Source organism: Orcinus orca, chromosome 2, assembly GCF_937001465.1.
Source record: "Orcinus orca chromosome 2, mOrcOrc1.1, whole genome shotgun sequence".
Taxonomy (NCBI): Eukaryota; Metazoa; Chordata; class Mammalia; order Artiodactyla; family Delphinidae; genus Orcinus; species Orcinus orca.
In genome coordinates, this window is record NC_064560.1 from 19,246,023 (window position 1) to 19,267,455 (window position 21,433).

The following is a 21,433-nucleotide window of genomic DNA, read 5'->3' on the forward strand; positions in this document are numbered from 1 at the left end:
TCTTTGTTCTGTCCTTTTCATAAGAAATGACCTGTGTTTGCAGCTGAGTAGTGTTTCTCAAGCCAGCAAGGGAAGAAAATTGCACTGAAACCTGGAGGAAAGGGGACTTACAGAACTTCTAAGAAAATCCCAAAGGCCTCTTCTCATTTTGTACTGTCTTGGTCTCTGTTAATCCAAGCTAGCAAGCAGTGTTTTTGCTACCACAGTTCTCTTTAAAGCTTTGAGTGTCCTGTGAATTTTATTGGGGTTCATGCCATTGGAAAAGCTACCCTCCCAAATCTTTTTGAGATAAGCTCTTCCCCTTGGGCTTCTTGTGAAGCTGTTGTAGGACGGGAAACTTTGTAGGATGATGCCTTTAAAATTCTTATGCTTTTTTTAAGATCCTTAAAGGAATTTGAGGCACCAACTTAAGTCTTTCCAGGGTGTTAATAAAGGGTCCTACAGTCTTGGCTTTATCTTTAGACCATGTTTTCCTGGCAGCACCCTAAATCCTATCTTAGCCCAGAACCTATTTCTCTGTTTTAGCATTATTTGGGCATGTGGAGATGCTGTAAATGGGATACAGATATTTGAACCCAATGAGTCCTGGATCCTTTATATTTAATAGTCTTTTTTTTTTTAGCTTATCCCTCTCATCAATTTTACTTTCAGCTGCTTTGTAGCTAGAGTCCCCCTTCCTCCAGGTTGCAGTGTCATTTTCTTCCCTTGCCTAGAAGCTGTCACCTTCAGCCTCTTCAAGGGCCGTCAGGCTTCCATTAACAGTCTTACGAAGCCCTGGGAATTTCGTGAGATAAGTGTCAAAGAATTTGTAGACATGTTTTAAAACTACCACATCCACTTGACCTTGTCTTACCAAATAATCATTCTGTCTAAAGGGAAGTTCTTCCCAACTCAGTGTCGTTGAAATTCCAGCAAGTTTTTTTGTTTGTTTTGTTTAGTATGTTCTCTTATTCTGTAGAAAGTAACAAAGCATTACAAGAATTAATGGCACTTTTTCGTTCAGAAAAATGTATGGATCATCTCGCTAAACTATTACACTGGGAGATGTGATTTCTTCTTAACCCTGTGAAGCATTTCTCCTTGGAATGCAATTCACATTAGCATAAAATATTTGTAGTTCAGAAAAAAGGCTTATGGTATTAGAAGCCATATTTACAAGACTCATTAGAGTCTGATTTTCAGAGTCTTATTTTGGGAGGCATTTATTAATTCAGCCCTAAATAACTCAATATGATATCCCTAAAACTTTAAAAATCATGGAGGGTTAAGATGAGGGTGGGGAAGGAGTAAGAGACTTTCTACTAAGAGGTGACTTATAGTCATTTTATGGAGGAAAGACATGAAACAATAGAAGAATAAAAGAGTATAAAATCAAATGCAAATGTTGTGTAACAATGATGACAGTAAAGGATATATATTTGTGGCTCTTGGTGGTTTGAACGTTTTTCTTCATTTTCTTAGTAATTGAAGGTCCTACATGCTACAATATAGACACCATTTTATTGTAACTGAATTTATTTTAAAAGTTGATACTGGTTTTGAGTTAGGCTATTCTCAGTCTACGTCCCTAATTACCAAACGATTTTATTTTATTCATGCAGATTGATGACCTTACAGCAGAACTGGAAACTGCATCTTCAAAATGTCTACATCTGGGTGCAAAAAATCAAGTTCTTCAACAGGAGTTATTATCTATGAAAGTAATGCAAAAGAAATGTGAAAAACTAGAGAAGAATAAAAAGAAGTTGGAACAAGAAGTAGTGAACCTCAGAAGTCATATAGAAATGAATATGATAGAACACAGTCAAGTAGAGCAGTATAAACGGGAGATTGAAGAAAGAGCAAGACAGGATATAATAGAAAAATTAAAAGAAGTCAACCTATTTTTACAGGTTAATTTTTTGATCTGTAATGTGCTTTAATTCACTTCACTATAAATTACATTTCGGATATATACATTTTATGTGTTTCTTCTACTTCCCTTATAGCAGTTTGTTTTGTAAATTCCTGGAAGGAAGGTGGCATTTGTTTCTCCCTTTAAATATTTCGGTTTCCACCATTATTCTCACTAAATTGATCTTTCAGAACGATTCTCACTAGAGAATCATTTTATTTTTAAGACCAACTGGTATAAAACAAAACTATTAGGATGAAAAGAAAATATTGTGATTTAGAAATTGTACCATACTCTTGGATTATTCCTAGTTGTATTGTTCAATTTAAAAATTTTTAAATTGATCCTATTATTCTTTGAATTATCAGATTACATGAGTACAAATATAAGAATGATCCAACTTTAATTTTATAATTAGGATTTAAGTCAGTTTACATTGATGATAAATATTTTTAAAGTTCAGCTTTTTTTTCACATTTAAAATTGCTCTCTGAATCATTGACGCAAAACTAAAGGGCACAAATATACTATAATTATTCAGGTTATAATTATTTTAAACATGTATCTTTTTATTTTACTTTAGACACAAGCAGCATCTCAAGAAAACTTAGAGCAGTTAAGAGAGAATAATAATGCTTCAGTAAGAAGTCAGATGGAACTCAGAATTAAAGATCTGGAATCTGAACTCTCCAAAATGAAAGCTTTTCAAGAAGATTCTAATAAAACAGAATTGGAAAAATATAAGCAACTCTACCTCGAAGAACTAAAAGTTAGAAAGTCATTGGCAAATAAACTAAACAAGTAAGTCAAAACATAGAATCATAGAAAATAAATTTAAATTTAGCTCATTAATTTGCCTCTAAAGCATAATTTTTATTGAGCCAGGTTCATGAGATTAGTAGGAAGTGAAAGCTAACTAGATAGTATAACTTTGGAAAATGATGTTAGTAAGTGAAGTCACCTTTAAAATGTTAGTCCAGTTTGCATCTCCCCACCTTTTTGTTGGTTTTACATAACTTTATTTTTTATATTTTCATATATTGGGTTGGCCAAAAAGTTCGTTTGTGTTTTCCCGTAAGATGTTACTGGAAAAACCCAAACAAACTTTTTGGCCAACCCAATAGTTAACCTGATTTAGTCTTTAAGCTAAGTATTTTTGAAACTTTGTAGTTTAAATAAAATTTCTTGTTGGAATTCCCGTAAATAGAAATATTAACGAGTTTAATTATTTTTTGGAAGATTACAGCTTAAACGCAAAGCGTCACATTTTAGCATTTGGTAAATTTACTTTCTTGATTATGATCTTTGGTATCATCGCTAGAGGGCGCCCTGAGACAAACTACTGTATTTGAAGGTTTTCTACTCTACATAAAGTCATGCTTGTGAAATAAGGGGAAGGTAACAGAGGGGCGAAGGGCCGTATAATTCACAAAGTGTCTAAAAATAACACGGTGGCCTGCGTGAGGGGGTGCGTGGAAGACCGCAAGGGCAGATCCCACCCCCAGTGCCTCAGTAACAGTGTTACCGGTACCTGTCCGCAGCCTGTTAGGAACCGGGCCACACAGCAGGAGGTGAGCAGTGGGCGAGCCAGCAAAGCTTCACCTGCCGCCCCCCATCGCCCCCCATCGCTCGCATTACCGCCTGAACCATCCTGACAGCCCCCATACACCCCCATCCATGGAAAAGTTGTCTTCCACGAAACTGGTCCCTGGTGCCAAAAAGGTTGGGGATGGCTGCACTAGATCATTCCTCAGTGCCGAATGCTTAATTTCTCTGAGGTAATGAGTGAAATGTGTATACAGGGGTGGTGAAAGCAAAATGCTTGAAAATGTCTTTAAGGGATGGTTTGTTTTTTCATCCCTGAACTAGTTTACTAAAGGTGGGTGTCTAAGTGCAGGCATCGCAGAAGGCAGCGAGCGTCACCTGTTAAGCCGTCTCCGTCACTGACACCATTTCTCTCCTCTCCCGACTTTGACTTACTTGTTAGTTCAGGATCCCCCAGACACATATATACTTCTTTGGAACAATTTTACACCTAGAATTATTTATAGTAGGTCGCTCTGAGCCATTTTCAGTGTTAAAACGTGGTTTAATGGGACATTCCATTTACTATTATGGCAATTTAAAAAATGCAAATCATTTAGGAAAAATGAAATGAATGAAATTTGTGTTTTGCCATCTTCCCAGGACTAATGAGAGGCTGGCAGAGATCAGTACCAAACTACTGGTGGAGAAACAGCAGAACAGATCTTTACTCAGCACTCTTACTACGAGGCCAGTCCTGGAGCCACCTTGTGTAGGAAGTCTTAATAATAGTTTAGTGCTCAATAGAAATCTTACTCCAGGAGAAAACTTAGAGATTTCTACCTCAAGTTCACGCCCTTCAAATAAGAGCATGGAGATTTACTTGACCAAGGTTAGTGATATTATCCTTTTTTCCTTGGGTTTCAGATTTCTGATAATAATTCTTGTTTTTAATTTGGTGAAATTCTGAATTGTTTATTTGACTTACACACACGAAGTAAAAGCCATAATTAATTGTGCTAATAAAGAGACAGAAATTTTATGATTTTTTTAAAGTCCCTGGATTTCTCATTTTCAAGAGAGATTTATCATTAACTTTATTCAGTAAATGTAATTAAACTGACAAATTTTAAATTTCTTGAAAAACTGCAGTTAAATTCTATTTTAGAAATTAAATATTATTGCCTAATAACCAAAGATATACTTTCTAATTGATTTCAGTTTGACAATGGTTCATAATCATTTTCAAGTTTTGCTGCACCCTAGTTTTTCTACCCCTAAGCATAAGTGAATGATTGGCATCCAAACACTTAACCATATATGGATTTTTTTTTTTATTTAAAGGAATCCTAGATAAATCCTTTTTGTGAATTAAATAGACTTGTAGCACTAAATAGGTTAATTTTTGTTTTTAAGTTAAAATTTTTTGTCATTTTCATACATGAGAGTGCATCCTTAACTGCTGTTTTACTTAGAGCATTTTTATTGAATTTTTATAAAATGTCCTGCTGAGCAATTGTAGAACATTTCTAAATACGTAAATAAAGCAAATATTTAAATTTTTAAAATGAAGTCCACTTATCTCTCTATCTTGCCATCACCTGGATGAATGATGACTATGATGGGGAGTCTTTAAATTGCAACTAGTTTTCATTGTGTATCATTGTTATTAAAATATCCATCTCACTCAGTGCACAGGGGTTTATGGTTTTGATGGTGTTTTCATGATGTTCTTGATGCAGAGAAAAGTAGCCCTTGTTAAATGAAGTCTCAACCTTTGGCTTCACGTCGTAACAAATCATAGAAGAGCAAAGCTAAGGTTTCTTAGACAGTGCTGTGGCTAAATTGGGTCTAAGTGCTTCAGAGCCGTGAAACTGGACTCCAGGGTCAAAAAGAAAATGGATGTCAAGCCCTCTGTCACTTGCCAAGCATGATGTAAACTTAGAATGTTCTCATGAGTTGTCACCCAAAAAATCAGACAATGTATCATTTTACAAGATGAAGATGAAAGAGTGTGTGAATGCAGAAACAATGTGAGAGAAAAATTTCTGCAGGAAATTTTTCCTTTAATTTTTTTGGAGGAAAGAGGTGTTTATTTTTTTAGTAATTCTAGATAAATCGAAAAATAGTTTATTTTAAACTCAATGTTGTAGTTACTAGGTATACATAGTTCCCTTGTGGGGTCTTTGCCAAATCGTGCTGGTTTTAATAAGAGAGATTGAAGAGCACTACTTACTCTGTCAAGATGCAAAGACATGTCTCCATAATCACTACAGAATGCCGCGGAAGAGTTATTATACAGTTGTTGTTCACATAATTCTTAGTAAGACTTACAGAAAGAAGGTGCCTTCTGGAATTGCTAGGAGTATAATTATTTCTACTAGGAAAACATAAAATAATACTATGAGAGGTGTTAACGTACTGTCTAAAATGATAGAAAGGGGTGGGTTTTTGGATGGGACATTACAAAACAATAGCCTTCTAAAGGTTTTAGCTATGATTCTACAAAGTAAAATGTTAAAAATGGCATTAGGATTGCATTTGTTTATCAGTCTCCTTTATTTGCAAGGTTTTAACATTTTGGACTATTCCTACTGTGAAGTTTTATCTTACTCAGCATTTTTCCCTAACTTTAAGGAAAATAATTATAGCAAAGTACTACTCTAGGTCTGTGCTTTCAGTTGCGCTGGTTGTAGCAGCAAGCTTTCTCCATGTACCTAACGCTTAGATTTATTACCTCCCTCACCAGTACATGAAGTTCAGTCTTATCAGTTGATACCATTGTGGGGGTAGGACATTAGCACGTATCTGTCTTGCTAATTTTACCCTCAGTTTTCACATTCTAGTTAATTCTGGGATGTTTTGTCCTATATATCAGAAGTAATTTTACAGTTTTTTTTCAATTGTGTTATTTAATTATATTATTATAAAATACAAAAAGTTAACATTAACCAAAACAGCTACGTCACTGTTAGATTTTCTTGCACATAGAATTTTTTCAAGAACTGAAAACTTAAAAATCTATTCCAGACAATTTTATGACAGACACAATTTCACTGGTTTAAAGATTTTTTTATGTTCAAGAGTTTTTAGGTATTTGTGTGCCAAACACGATGCATGGCCACAGTAGTTAATAAATGCCCTTTAAATCTGTCTTAAGTAGGAGGACTGCATTTTACATTGACTGATTTTGGACTTTTGATGCATTACTGACACTTTCAAAATTTTTCTAATGATTTAAGTAATTTAAAAAATTGCTCAAATGTCCATTCAGTTTAGCAACTCTCTTTCTAAATGTGGTCATACAAATGCACTGAAACTAAAACAATTAATATTCCTAAGACTTTGACTTTTTATATGACACAACATTTTGTGTCTCACCAGAATATTGAGTCACATTTCTTTTTAAAAAATAGGCCTCCTGTTTACATCACCAAGGCAGTGCCTATCCACTCTGAGTTTTAACTCTAATCAGATTACCACAGTAGTTAAGCTAGTTTCACATAAGGCACAGGCAGAGTGCAATAAACTTGTTTATTGTCTCAGTTTATTATATCAGTGTAATCCTTCTTGTTCCCACTTCATTTTGTCCACATGGACAAATGAGTAGGCATTTTATCTTTTGAAAGATAGAGGTAATAGTTCAACATCTTAACAGTTCTTTTTCTTTCATTCATTTTTTTTTCTGTACTTAGTTTTTCAGCTCCTTGATATACAAATTCTTCCTCAGTTCTTCTCTCTGCAGCAAAATACATGCACTTAATATCTACAGACTGCCAAGTGTAATTTCCTTCATACATTAGCCTGTTAACAATTGGATAATGAATGGAAGTGGTTTAAATGACTTGATTTTATGACATTTTCATGACATTTAAAATGAGTGGTATCAAATTTTTAAATTATCAATAATTACTGAAAATAAATTAACTTTGGAAATGAGTGTGCGTGTGTATGTGTGTGGTGTGTATATATTTATCAAATTGGTCTTAAAAAGAGAGTGCAACATGATTTTCCAGCCTGCAGTCTCAGATATAATTTAACAGTAATACATTATGGTTGGGTGAACGAACACATACTTGTTGTGCTTCATATTGTTATTGGCTTCACGACGTTTCTTTCTAAAATGTTCCTTTCACCTCTCCCCAACTTTATAGTGGGGGTTGTTTTGAACAATGTACGTTAATTATAGAGTCAGGGAAGAAGAAGAAAACGTTGCCTCGGTGTCGTCTGGTCCTCTGCCTTGTTGGAGCTGTGGTGGGTAGGTGGCAGACGACACTTCTCTTCCCCTTCTGAGTTCAGCACGCGGGAGTCAGCAGCTGGAGATCAACTAAGGAGCTTTGTTACTGACACACAACTAACGAATTGGAGGACGTGCTTTAGGTGTGCAGTCACAGTGGGCCTCGGGATACTTCATTCCAAATTAGGTCTAAGGGGAGGAAGCAAATGCTTGACCCCTCCCCAGGGCAGGCTGCTTACTGCGGGCGTGAGAGCAGACCCCAGTTCCCGGTGCTGAGGGCACACACACCTTCTCAGAGAAGAGATTCGGAAGCAAGCAAGCACTTCTCAGTTCCTTCTCCCAAATTCACCCATTGGGTAAATCTCCCCTCCTCTCGTGAGGAGGGTAGGAGTGTAAGTCCTCACGTTGAAACTTCAGGCCAAGGAATTAGCCTGTAATTTCTGACTGGATTTAAATTCTAATTGAGATTACACTCATGGTTTTTGTACATACAAACTAATGATGAGAGATTGAAGTATGCTAGATGGTAAAGAGAAATCTGTTTTGTGTTTTAAATTTTGCCATAAATAACCCGCAACGTGGTTCATTTGTTGACTCATTTCGGTAAACCAAGTTTTATTTGGAGGAAACGAATATCCTTTTAAAGAAGAATCTCCTCAATTTTGGCCTGTGTGATTCAACTAAAGATTTTCTCCTTCAAGTTCCCTGTCCTGTGGTTAAAAAAAAAAAATCTGTGCTTTATAAATTAAATATATTGACTGCTACTAATAGGAGTTATGATAATTTATTCTTGTTCATGCCTTTAAAACATAATTTAGTTAGAAAGCTACTATTTCATGTCTCATGCATCAAATGTTATTGAGCTACATGACAAACTTTTACATATTCATTTTCTCTGAGTTATAGTTAAAAATCTATGTGTTTTTTTTTCTTAATCTGAGGAAGTAGCTGGCGTAGAACTCTCTCTAGACTCAGTGAGAAGGCTGTTGGCTTTGTGACACGTTGTCTTTGTGACAAAGTCTCTCTGAGCCTTTGTTACCTCTTTTGTAAAATTAGGGACTTTGACTAAATCAATGACTCTCATACCTTAAAAAATTTTTTTTCAAGGAAAAGAACCTTTCTTTTTTTTTTTTTTTTTTTTTTTTTTTTTTTTGCGGTACGCGGGCCTCTCACTGTTGTGGCCTCTCTCCCGTTGCGGAGCACAGGCTCCGGACGCGCAGGCTCAGCGGCCATGGCTCACAGGCCCAGCCGCTCCACGGCACATGGGATCTTCCCGGACCAGGGCACGAACCCACATCCCTTGCATTGGCAGGCGGACTCTCAACCACCGCGCCACCAGGGAAGCCCCCTTTCTTTTTTTAAAAAAAAATTTTTTTTGCATGAAACTGTATTATATAAAACAGAGACAAATATAGAGCTTTTTAGCTAAAGGAGTGGCTGGAGACCCTGAAGCTGTGACTTCTTTGTCCTTCAATCCTGCAGTGTCCTCAGTGGGACCTTCCATTTCTATGGGACATAGTTTGGAAACTACCAGTTGTGAGAGAATCCTTCTAACTAAAAATCTTTAGAATTAAAACTTGCTGATATATTGTTTTCCCGTGTATAATTTTCTCACCTGTGTTTTTGTTAAATGGAAAAGTTTAAAGAAAAATGCAGGTGTGAAAAAAAAAAAATGCAGGTGTGTTCTCCTTATTCATGTTCGACTTCCAACTATTTCCTCCAGCTGAACATGATCCTCACCTAGAAATCAACATGAGGGTCTCGGAAGTACATATTGAGGAAAAGAGCTTTTGGGGGAAAAGAGAGTAATCTTACACGGGTCATTCCCTAATTCAACGCGTGTAAAAACGTGACCTACATTTTGCAGTGTTTATTAATGGTAATAAAAAATCATTTCAGTAAAGGCTTCTTCCTTCATCTGTTATGAATTATTAATTTCACAAAACCTGTCTAGTAATGTTGTCACATTATTCATTTTACAGGGCCTCTCTATAGTGCTGTTGTCAGAAAAGTGTTATGGAAAACAGTCTCTGAAAATATCGGGAAACCTGCTAGCCAAAAAATTTGTCTTCGCACCTATAATTTACAAAGGCGTTGGCTATCATGATATCATTATCATCACAGTGTTTATTATGTTCAGTATACTATTTTAGACCCTGTTTAGTGAGAGGGTGCCTTTTATAAGAAAGATTTTTAAAAGAACACTCTAGGTGGAGACACTTGTAATACAGTTTGAAATGTTCCCACACATTTCATAATTAAGTAGATAACTATAATTAGTCAAATGTTTCAAAAAGTTGGCCCTAATTTCTAGAATGGAAACAAAGTTACAGTTAAAGAATTATGTATTGTTTTCCTTGTTTCTAATTCTAGAAAGTCATGAATCAGAAACTGAGTTTGAAAACTGGCTCTAGCCTCTACTTTTCCTTTCTTCAAGCAGATTTTCTGAAATAAATGTTTTAGTCCTAATATAGACAGCAAAATACCTTTACTTAATTTTTTGCCAGTAGAATTTTGATATGACATTACAACAGAACCATTTTCTTCATTTTATGTATTTAAGATTCTATGTTGAAAAATTATTACCATAGAACATACCTTAAAATTTTAGTTTTATAGAAGTGTAAGAATGGAAAACTCATTTTAAGGAAAAATCCATTAGAGTAAAAAAAAAACTGATTAAACTTTTATAAAGAGCAATTTTTCTAAGAATTGCAAAGTAATGCATTCATTGTAATATATGACTTGAATCATTTAAACTTGTTTGTACCAATAAGATCAAATATCACCCTCTGAAATTATGTATATTCAATAGACTGATATTTATTGTACTTTTTATCAGATTAATCTAAATAACATTACATATATATGTTCTCTATTATCTAAAATCAAAATAAGTAGGAATTTATTTTATTTTATTTATGTGATTATTTTTCTATTTAAGCAATCCTCAAATTAGGTCTAGTCTCTAGAAGTATTATTTAAAGGCCACATTTCATAAGCTATACATCATTACTACAAAAATGTCTCTTGTCTAACTTAAACATAAATAATATTTGACTTATTTCAGATGCAGCAGGAGATGGAAAAAAATATAACTAGAGAACTAGAAAAAGGTATGTTGCCGGAATTTATGAATTAAATTTAGACATTGATTTTGGAAATAAACTGTAAATATTCAGTAGTAAATGGCATCTCTTTCCATTGTTTGGATGACAGATACTATTGATAGGCTAAATATCTTTTCTTATACATATCTAATGAAAACTGTGAAAGCATGAACATTCATAATGAAAGATATCCTGATTCCTCATTTATTCATCATGTTCCATAGCTTTAAAAAAAAATCTCAAAAAGCCTATGTATTTCTCTTTATTTCTGGCTGTATCCTTCCTCTACTTCTGCCATCCCTGTGGAACTGTCAGCCTGCACACTGACACTATTAGGAAACATGGGGTTCATCAACTTCTCAAGTTTCTGGCAGTGATTAAGGCCAAAAAAACCAGACTCAAGCAGCCACGTTCGTGTAGCTGTCGCTTAGTGGCTGACATTAAAATTTCCTGTCATTGACTTTGTCATTGGTTTATCTTTTGCTCTCAGGAAAAATTCCAAATTCCTTATATCATGGAGTAAAAACACCCAAATCAGTTTGGGTCCTGCCATAGTATTCAGCCTTATCTCTTTCTACCTTCCTCTGCCCCTTTGCTCTGCATCTAGTCAAATAGACCACTTACAATCCCACAGGTGCTCTTCCTCACCTATAGTCTTTGTATGTGCTTCTTCCCTCCATCTCCCGTACTTTTTCCTTGTCCTTCAGGTATCCACTTACATACCACCTCCACCAAAAAGCTGACAGTATTGACACAAAGCTGGGTGTCACTTCTGAGTGTTCCTTGTACCCTCTTTTATACCTGTCATAGTATTTATGACTCTGTATGGAAATTGCCTGTTTTTTTTCCAGTTTATAGTATATGATTTTTCAGGGTGGACTGTGTTACCTTCATCTCGTAATTTCAGTGCTTGTCACAGCACCTTAGCAGATGGTTGTTGAGTAAATGAATGAAGAATGAGAAAATCAGAAGCTCTGATACTCAGCCACAAGAGCAATGAATTCATCGTGCAACCACGGGCAAATTATATAATAGTAATCTTGTATTTTGTGTTATGTCGTGTATAGATATTTTTCATTCTTCTGAACGCTTAGAAAGGTCTCAGCTTTTTTTTTACTAACTTATATTTAGTTAACTCAAGTATTTTAGGTAAAGAATATAATCCTTTCTTTTTCTTTTCAGCTGCTGCTGAATGTGAATCTGGATCCTATAGAGCTTCTCCTCTAGGAGCTACTGATGAGTCAAATCTAAATCAGGATCTAGTTTTGAAAACATCACAAGAATATGTACAGATTTTGAAGAAAAATTATATGATCTAAAAGATAAATAGTAAAAATTTCCCTACTGGGTTGTTTGCATAACATTTTAGTTGTTTCCCATTAAACATGATGTGAAAATCTTTATTAAAGGAAAATATTTTTGTATTAGATGTGTATGATGAAAATTTATATAGTATTTTAAACCATGTTTCTCTGCATCTAACTTACTTTTAAGCAGATTTTGTGAATCAAAACACTGTTGAGTTTTACATACTCAAACTGAGCCCTGATACCAGCACCCAGACAACCAAACTTGTCATTAATATATAGTGGTGTTGATTGATAGCTTTTTTGTATTTCCAATTTTATCACTATATATAGACCTAAAGATTTAGACAGACATCATTTGGATATACTGCTGCTACGGCTATTGTCAATGTTTGGGGTTTTTTTAAATATTATTTATTTATTTTTGTTTTTGTTTTTGTTTCTTGCGGTACGCGGGCCTCTCACTGCTGTGGCCTCTCCCGTTGTGGAGCACAGGCTCCGGATGCGCAGGCTCAGCGGCCATGGCTCACAGGCCTAGCCGCTCCGCAGCATGTGGGATCCTCCCAGACCAGGGCACGAACCCATGTCCCCTGCATCGGCAGGCGGACTCTCAACCACTGCGCCACCAGGGAAGCCCTATTTATTTATTTTTGACTGTTGGGTCTTCGTTGCCGCATACGGACTTCCTCTAGTTGCGGCGAGCGGGGGCTACGGGCTTCTCATCGTTGTGGCTCCTCTTGTTGCGGAGCCTGGGCTCTAGGCGCGCAGGCTTCAGGAGCTGTGGCATGCGGGCTCTAGAGCACAGGCTCAGTAGTCGTGGCGCACAGGCTTAGTTGCTCCATGGCATGTGGGATCTTCCCGGACCAGGGCGAGCCCGTGTTCCCTGCGTTGGCAGGAGGATTCTTAACCATTGCGCCACGAGGGAAGTCCTTATTGTCAATGTTTGAAGTATTACAATTGTTATAGTGCCATAAAACTTAGTATATGTAACTTGAAACACTCATTCATAGATCTTTCCTCATGGAGAAATAAAATTTGCCTATGACTTTTCACCTTTTCTATTTATTTACTTACTTACTTTTTGGAAACAGTCTTAAAATTAGAGAAAAGTTCCAAGCACCAGACTCAAACAGACATTTTCATAAAACTACCATATCTCCCATATATTCTCCTAATGTAACATTTATCTTTCCTAAACGTCATTTGTTCTCCCATAAGTGCCCTTCCCTCCCCCCACCAAGAAGTCATGTTTTTCAGAAGATGCCTTTCTCCTACTCCCTGTCACTTAAGTAGTATATAAGCCCCCAGTTGTAGGCAGCCCCTCAAATCACGTTTCTTTGTGAACCCCTGCATGTAGTCATACACAGTTAAATGTTTTTTTCTCATGGTAATCTGCTTTTGTCAATTTAATTTGCAGATTCCCAATTAATGAACCTAAGAGGGTAGAGGAAGTGTTTTCCTTCCCAACAATTCCAAGAGCTAAAATGTTAGTAACTCTTACTTACATCCTTTATTCCGTTTTCTTCTGTCCTTTCAGTGTACTTAGTTGGCAGAACTCTGTAAGAGATTGCTTATCATTCTCCCCACTTACCTTCACCCAGGCATCTACGTGCTGCTGAAGAAAATTATTCTTTTATTTAATTTGCATCTTCTTTCTTCACAATGTCGATTTCACATCTCCTCTCTGTAAACTTTTCACCCTGTTTTTTCCCTCTCATGTGTACCAGGCAATCTCATTTCCCACGACAAACTTCTTGAAAGATTTGCCTGTATCCCCACCCACTCTAGGCTGTCTTCTCCTTCCCCCATTCTCTCAAAACTACTCCGAAGTCACCGATGACTTCCACATCGCTGAATCGAAGTGTCACCTTTCCAGTCCTTGTCTAACTGAATTTCTCATTCCTCTTGGCATTCAGCATAACTGACTTCTTTGAGACACTCTCCTTTTGGCTGGGCTTTTAATACTCTTTACTTTTATCCTGAATGCACGCACAGCGTATTGTGATCGGAGACAGAATTCTTATTAGTATCTCACAGTAAATACACAGGCCTTCCTCCCTCGCCCAGGCCTGCACCTGGGGCAACGTGGCGAGAACAGGTCAGTTGTTCTAAGCCAGCAGGTGAAGGGCGGGAGGAAACTGGTTTTCCCTGCTGCTTGTGAAGGGGCGGGAGTTAGCCATCCTCCTCTCCTGGGAAGCATCTCCCCCTCACTCTGGCCTTTGGTATGTAAGTAAAACTGTTACCCACCCCAACAAGGGTCCTTCTGCCCAGTGTCGCTGCCACCAGTAGAATGAGTTGGGTTCAGAAGCAAAGGAAAGCTTTACTCTTTGATCAAAGACTGGAGAGGCACAAGCTCCTGCCCAAGAGGCCGTGGGCGGGGCTGCTTCACAGGGATCCCATCAGCAGGGGAGGGGGTGGAGTTCTCGCGGGGCAGGCGCAGGCGCAGCTGCTCCCCATCGCAGGGCCCACGTGGCCCGCCACTGCCATCTTGAATGGGGTGTTGTGTACAGCGTTCCTGCGTATGGTCGGTCCTCCCACCCCCAGCCGGAGCATTGGCACAGCAATTTCACACCCGGAACTCGGGTCTGAAGTGCGGGGTGCGAGGCCTCTGCGCGAAGCACCCTGTGAGCCAGCGAAAGCAGACTAAGAACAAAGGCAAAAAAGGTTAGACTTTATTTTACTACCGAGATTCTATTTTTATTTCCTGGGAACAGCTAATGGGCTTTGCCACTGATGAAATCTCTCCAGGAGCCAGACCCGGAGTCTCCACGTTTCTGGGCCTCATTTCTCCTTGAAATGTGAATTCCTAGGGAGATGGTGCACCTTCGGGGACCTACTCAGAGCTGTAACTATTTGGTCCTCCTGGGGGGGATGAGACTTTATGAATCCTTTCAGATCAGAGCAATTAACTAGATAAATGGCTATAGATGTGAATCTCACGCTGCACAAAGTGTCTCAGAGGGCCAGGGCTTTTTACAAGATCGCTGAGAAATCCCAGGAAATTTTGCTTCCCCACAATTCCACCCCTCATTCCGGAAGGAGTTTTGGCCCCAACATCGGCCACTGTAACCAGTCCAACCAAACTTGAAATTGGTGGGCACCAAATCCTTTGGGTTTGTCTTAGCCAACACTTAATCAGAGCTACGATCAGCAGGACCCTGACTTAGCAAAAGAAGTTGGTCTCAGCTGAACTCCCCTAAATCTCAGATTCAGGCATCTAGCCGAGTCCCCCAAACCATTAGGGACTACCTTGGGAAGGCAGGTGGCTCCTCCTTGTGTTTCCATATTAACCTTTGCTACCTGGCCCAAGGCACTGTAGGGAAGCAAAATTTGTCACCCCCAAACGTGTCTCTTTGGCACGAGAATTATTTTAGGCTGAATAATTTTAAGAAGTGGGAAGACTCAGGAAGGTCTTTCTTTTTACCACCCCCTTAACTGTTGAAGAGTTTAGATAAAGGGCCTGGTCCGACAAGACCGCCATCACTAGAGACACCTAGAGGGAATATGGGCAAGGTGTGGTTAAGAGCACTACAGTTATTTACAGGGAGTTCCAAACATTTGCTTTTTGCCTTCCTCCACTTTGTAGTCCCAAACCACTACCCATAACATCCTCTTTTGTCTTTAGCTGAAGATGGTATTTAAGGGGAGGGTTTTAGTCATTCTGGTGAGTTACTCAGTTTTCCTGGGTCTCTCCCGTGTGTACAGAAGTATACATGTTAGTAAGCTTTTTTTTGTTTTTCTCCTGTTAATCTGTCTCACATCAATTTTATCCTGAGACCAGCCAGACGAACCTAGAAGGATAGAGGAAGGTTTCTTTTCTCCCTGACAGCAGGTACCTTAGTACAGGTAGCGATGCTAATTTACAAGTGGCACAGACTTTGCCTCACCTGCAAGGAAGGAATCTGTGGCAAACTCTGTTATCCATACAATACTAGCCAGTGAGTTGAAGCTCACCTGAATGCCTTCAAGCTGAGGTGGGGTCATTGTGTTAGTCATACTGCTTGCTGCAGGACCGGCCAATAAATTGAGAGACGAGTTGTTGGAGCAAGGAATAGCGACCTTATTTGGAAAGCTGGCAGGCTGAGAAGATGGCAAACTCACGTCTCAAAGAACCGTCCAGCCTGAGTTAGAATTCAGGCTTCTTTTATACTGAAAGGGGAGGGAGTAAAGTCAAATACTTCCTGGTTCCCATCAGCCTCCTGGGGGGATGTGTTAATTTCTTCCTCCCTGCAGTCATTCACATGTGGGCCTGGTCAGCATGCTTCCTGGGAGCTAAACAAAGGTACTTTAGCTTAATGCTCATTACCTGGGAGGCAGGGTTCCCAGAGATGGGCCATTGTGTATAACTTAACCTTATAGGCAACATCCCCTCCGTGATTAACTTGTAATAGAATACGAAGGTTCTTCACTTTGTATGGTATTGTACAACTGTTCACTTCAGCAGAAATCAGGGACAAATTTCATACTGCCTTTTGTGAAAGAAAAATAAAAACGGAGTCGGTAATGCTCCTTAAAGAGGGCTCTCTAAAGTGGAGCTGGGAGGCCATTAAGGGGTGTGACATATGCAAGTCTCAGCCTGGATGGAATCTGACCTTTTGACCATTTATTGTCCTAATGAAGTCATCCAGAACATCTGCCAGAAACTCAAGATACTTCTTGGACCCTACCCTAAAATAACTTGTGATCCCTTAAGGACAAGTATTTCCTGACTCATATCAGAGTCAGTCATAATTCTCATCAGGCCATTTTTGTCAACGTGTGGCTTTTTCTCTTTGTAAGCCCCTGACTCTCTCTCGGAACACTCAGTTTTACGTGAATCTGTGTCTCCCGAATTGAAATTCTTTTTTGTTCCTTCCAGTTTTATTGAGATATAATTGACATGAAGCGCTGTATAATTTTAAGGTGTACAGCATAATGATTTGACTTATGAGATGATTACCACAATATATTTTACTATAATTATAAACATAACTATATCCCTGTTGCCAGGATATAGTGAAACATAACTATAGCCCTGCTGCTGGGATATAGTAAAATTATTAGTCAGTGTTCTCCAGAGGGGAAATAAAAACAGTATGGGATTACCTATCTATCTATCTATCAATATCTGTCTATCTCTGTCAACAGGTCTGAAATCTGCAGGGTGGGCCTGCAGGCTGTAAATTCAGGGAAGAGCTGATGTTGCAGTCTTGAGTCTGAATCCCCAGGACGATAGTCTGGAAACTCAGGCAGGGTTTCTATGCTTCAGTCTTGTAAAGAGTTCATTCCACTTTGGGGAACCTCAGTCTTTGCTCTTAAGACCTGCTGATCGGATGAGGCTCATGGACATTATGGAGGGTAATCAGCTTTATTCAAAGTTACTGATTTAAATACTAATCACATTTAAATACACCTTCACAGAGGGGACTTCCCTGGTGGCGCAGTGGTTAAGACTCTGTGCTCCCAATGCAGGGGGCCCGGGTTCGATCCCTGGTCAGGGAACTAGATCCCACATGCACACCGTAACTAAGAGTTTGCATGCCACAACTAAGGAGGCTGTGTCCCTCAACTAAGGAGCCCACCTGCTGCAACTAAGACCTGGTGCAACCAACCAAATAAATAAATAAAATCATTTCCTCAAAGAATACTTAATGGTATGGTAAAGTGCTCCAAATGTGATGTTTATAAAAGTAGGATACAAAACTGTATTTAAATATATATATCTATTTAAATACCTTCATGGAAACATCTAACTTGTGTTTGACCAAACAGCTGGGATCATAATCTAGCCAAGTTGGCACATAAATTAACTATCACACCGGGCAGATATTTTAACTATCAACTTTAAGAAGAATATTGAAATATTCTAATATTTTTCCAGTTCTAGGCTAGGTTTTATGGAGAACCTATAATGCAACCTGTGTATTCCTTCCTGCCCCCCTGCAAGAGTTTTTTGTTTTAATTTTTAAAATTTTTTATTAGAGTATAATTGCTTTACAATGTTGTGTTAGTTTCTGCTGTACCATGAAGTGAATCAGCTCTATGTATACCTATATCCTCTCCCTCTTGGACCTCCCTCCCTCGCCCCGACCCCCATCCCACCCACCTACGTCATCACAGAGCACTGAGCTGAGCTTCCTGTGCTTTGTAGCAGGTTCCCACAAGCTAGCTATTTTACACATGGTCAATCCTGATCTCCCAGTTCATCCCACCCTCCCCTTCCTTCCTGTGTCCACATGTCCATTCTCTACATCTGTGTCTCTATTCCTACCCTGCAAATAGGTTCATCTGTACCATTTTTCTAGATTCCACATATATGCATTAATATATGATATTTGCTTTTCTCTTTCTGGCTTACTTTACTCTGTGTAACAGACTCTAGGTCCATCCACATCTCTACAAATGACCCAATTTCATTCCTTTTCATGGCTAAGTAATAGTCCATTGTTTATATATACCATATCTTCTTTATCCATTCTTCTGTCATTGGACATTTAGGTTGTTTCCATGTCCTGGCTATTGTAAAGAGTGCTGCAATGAACACTGGGGTACATGTGTCCTTTTGGATTATGGTTTTCTCAGGGTATATGCCCAGTAGTGGGATTGCTGGGTCACGTGGTATTTCTGTTTTTAGTTTTTTAAGGAACCTCCACACTGTTCTCCATAGTGGCTGTATCAATTACATTCCCACCAACAGTGCAGGAGGGTTCCCTTTTCTCCACACCCTCTCCAGCATTTATTGTTTGTAGATTTTTTGATGATGGCCATTCTGACCGGCGTGAGGTGATACCTCATTGTAGTTTTGATTTGTATTTCTCTAATAATGAGTGATGTTGAGCATAGAAGTTTGTTATTGATTTTGTTACCAAACCAAACTTGGGTCCACTTGCCCGATGCACAGCAAAGATAATCTACTGACAACAGGCTGTGATGAAGGAAAGTGTGGCGTTTATCCCAAGGTGCCCAACGTGGCGCCAAGCAAGGAGAACAGACGGCTCAGGCTCAGTAGACCCAAACTCTCCGATGGCTTTCAGGGAAGGGTTTTTAAAGGCAACATTAGGGCTGAGGATGTAATGTGCCAGATGAGCTTGTGTACGTCCTTCTGGATTGGTTGGAGGTGAGGTAACAGGGTGGTGTTTTGGGAAGCAACATCATCAACCATCAGGTTCCAACCGGTCTGAGGTCTATGGGCTTGTGGTCAGCATGCAGTGAACTTCTTCCACCTGGTGGGGTTTTCAGTATCTGCAAAACAGCTCAAGGATATATATGGCTTAGAATATTATCTATAGCCCTTGAGGAGGAACTAAAGGTCCTTGACTTTGTTTTATGGCTAAACTATTATTATTTTGTCTTGCTTCACTATTTTCCTTTTTTCTCACTTCCCTGATTACATTTGCTCTTTGGAACCGGGGGAAAGCCTAGGAGGCTAAAGGTTTTCTACAAACAGGAGGTAGGGGCCATGGGGAGGTCCCTACTGGGTTCTGCTCCATTGCAATTAGTTTTTCTTTTAAACAGTGTTTCCCCCCTTATTTTTAATGGATTCAAGAGGAGGGGAGAGGGTTCCTAGTTAGTTTTTCAATCATAACCCACCTAAACTGGAAGGTCTAGAAAAATCTCTCTCCTTAAAATAAAATAATCTGTGTGTCATACTCCCTCACCTCAGATAGTAAATGCGTGTTATACCATTCGAAAAGCCACAAAACCGAAACCAGCCAATTCCAGAGCTCTAGTCTATGTGCTGGATGCTAGAGATGCAACAACAAACAAAATGTGGCTTCTTCTCTCTAATTGTTTGTTACCGGTTGTCATGTTGATCCTTATGCTAATGACTCACTGGAGTAAATAAAACAAAATCACTTTATGAAACTGCAAAGAAAATGGGAAGGAAGTCGTAGGAAAGACCACTTAGCTTCTGAGATATTTATTGGGAGTTGGAGAGATTTGTTCTAAAGCCTTGTTCCAGCAGGAAACAATTAAAAATTTTTTTTTATTGGAGTATAGTTGACTAACAATGTTGTGTTAGTTTCAGATGTATATAGCAAAGTGAATCAGTTATATATATATATCATACCTATATAGATCCATTATTTTTCAGATTCTTTTCCCATATAGGTGATTACAGAATATTGAGTAGAGTTCCCTGTGCTATACAGTAGGTCCTTATTAGTTATCAATTTTATATGTAGTATTGTATATATGTTAATCCCAGTCTCCTAATTTATCCCACCGCCCCCATGCTTCCCCTTTGGTAACCATAAGTTTGATTTCAAGATCTGTGAGTTGGTTTCTGTTTTGTAAATAAGCTCATTTTATCATTTTTAAATTAGACTCCACATATGAGTGATATCATATGATACTTGGTTTTCTCTGTCTGACTTACTTCACTTAGTATAATAATCTCTAGGTCCATCCATGTTGCTGCAAATGGCATTATTTCATTCTTTTTTTATGGCTGAGTAAAATTCCATTGTGTATATGTAGCACATCTTCTTTATTCATTTCTCTGTCGATGGGCATTTAGCTTGTTTCCGTGTCTTGGCTATTGTAAATAGTGCTGCAGCGAATGTTGGGGTGCTTGTATCTTCTTGAATTATGGTTTTCTCAGGGTATATGCCCAGGAGTGGGATTGCTGGATCATATGGTAGTTCTATATTCAATTATTTAAGGAACCTCTATACTGTTCTCCATAATGGTTGTACCAATTTACATTCCCACCAACAGTGTAGGAGGTTCCCTTTTCTCCACACCCTCTCCAGCATTTATTGTTTCTAGATTTTTTGATGATGGCCATTCTGACCGGTGTGAGGTGATACCTCATTGTAGTTTTGATTTGCATTTCTCTAATGATTAGTGATGTTGAGCAGCTTTTCATGTGCCTACTGGCCATCTGCATGTAGTCTTTGGAGAAATGTCTATTTAGGTCTTCCGCCCATTTTTTGATGGCATTGTTTGTTTTTTGATATTGAGCTGCATGAACTTTTTGTATATTTTGGAGATTAATCCCTTGTTGGTCGCATCATTTGCAAATATTTTCTCCCATTCTGTGGGTTGTCTTTTCGTTTTGTTTATGGTTTCCTTTGCTGTGCAAAAGCTTGTACGTTTGATTAGGTCCCATTTGTTTATTTTTGTTTTTATTTTCATTGCTCTAGGAGGTGGATCAAAAAAGATTTGCTGTGATTTATGTCAGAGAGTGTTCTGCCTGTGTTTTCCTCTAAGAGTTTTATAGTAGTCATCCTTACATTTAGGTCTTGGATTTTGAGTGTATTTTTGTGTATGGTGTTAGGGAGTGTTCTAATTTCATTCTTTTACATGCAGCTGTCCAGTTTTCCCAGCACCACTTACTGAAGAGACTGTCCTTTCTCCATTGTATATTCTTGCCTCC

General features: G+C 38.3%; 1 protein-coding gene across 7 annotated transcripts in view; it reads left to right on the top strand.

Annotated features, from left to right (window-relative positions):
• ANKRD26 (ankyrin repeat domain containing 26) overlaps nucleotides 1-13,124 on the top strand; it is a 93,189-nt gene extending 80,065 nt beyond the window's left edge. For all 7 annotated transcript variants that reach the window (XM_049706140.1, XM_033439242.2, XM_033439243.2 and 4 more), the window contains 5 exons: nucleotides 1,602-1,892; nucleotides 2,478-2,695; nucleotides 4,082-4,310; nucleotides 10,726-10,771; nucleotides 11,948-13,124. In XM_049706140.1, the coding sequence (XP_049562097.1) occupies nucleotides 1,602-1,892; nucleotides 2,478-2,695; nucleotides 4,082-4,310; nucleotides 10,726-10,771; nucleotides 11,948-12,084 (921 nt within the window). In that variant the 3' untranslated portion in view covers nucleotides 12,085-13,124. The remainder of the gene's footprint in view (nucleotides 1-1,601; nucleotides 1,893-2,477; nucleotides 2,696-4,081; nucleotides 4,311-10,725; nucleotides 10,772-11,947) is intronic.
• The last annotated feature ends 8,309 nt before the right edge of the window (nucleotides 13,125-21,433 follow it).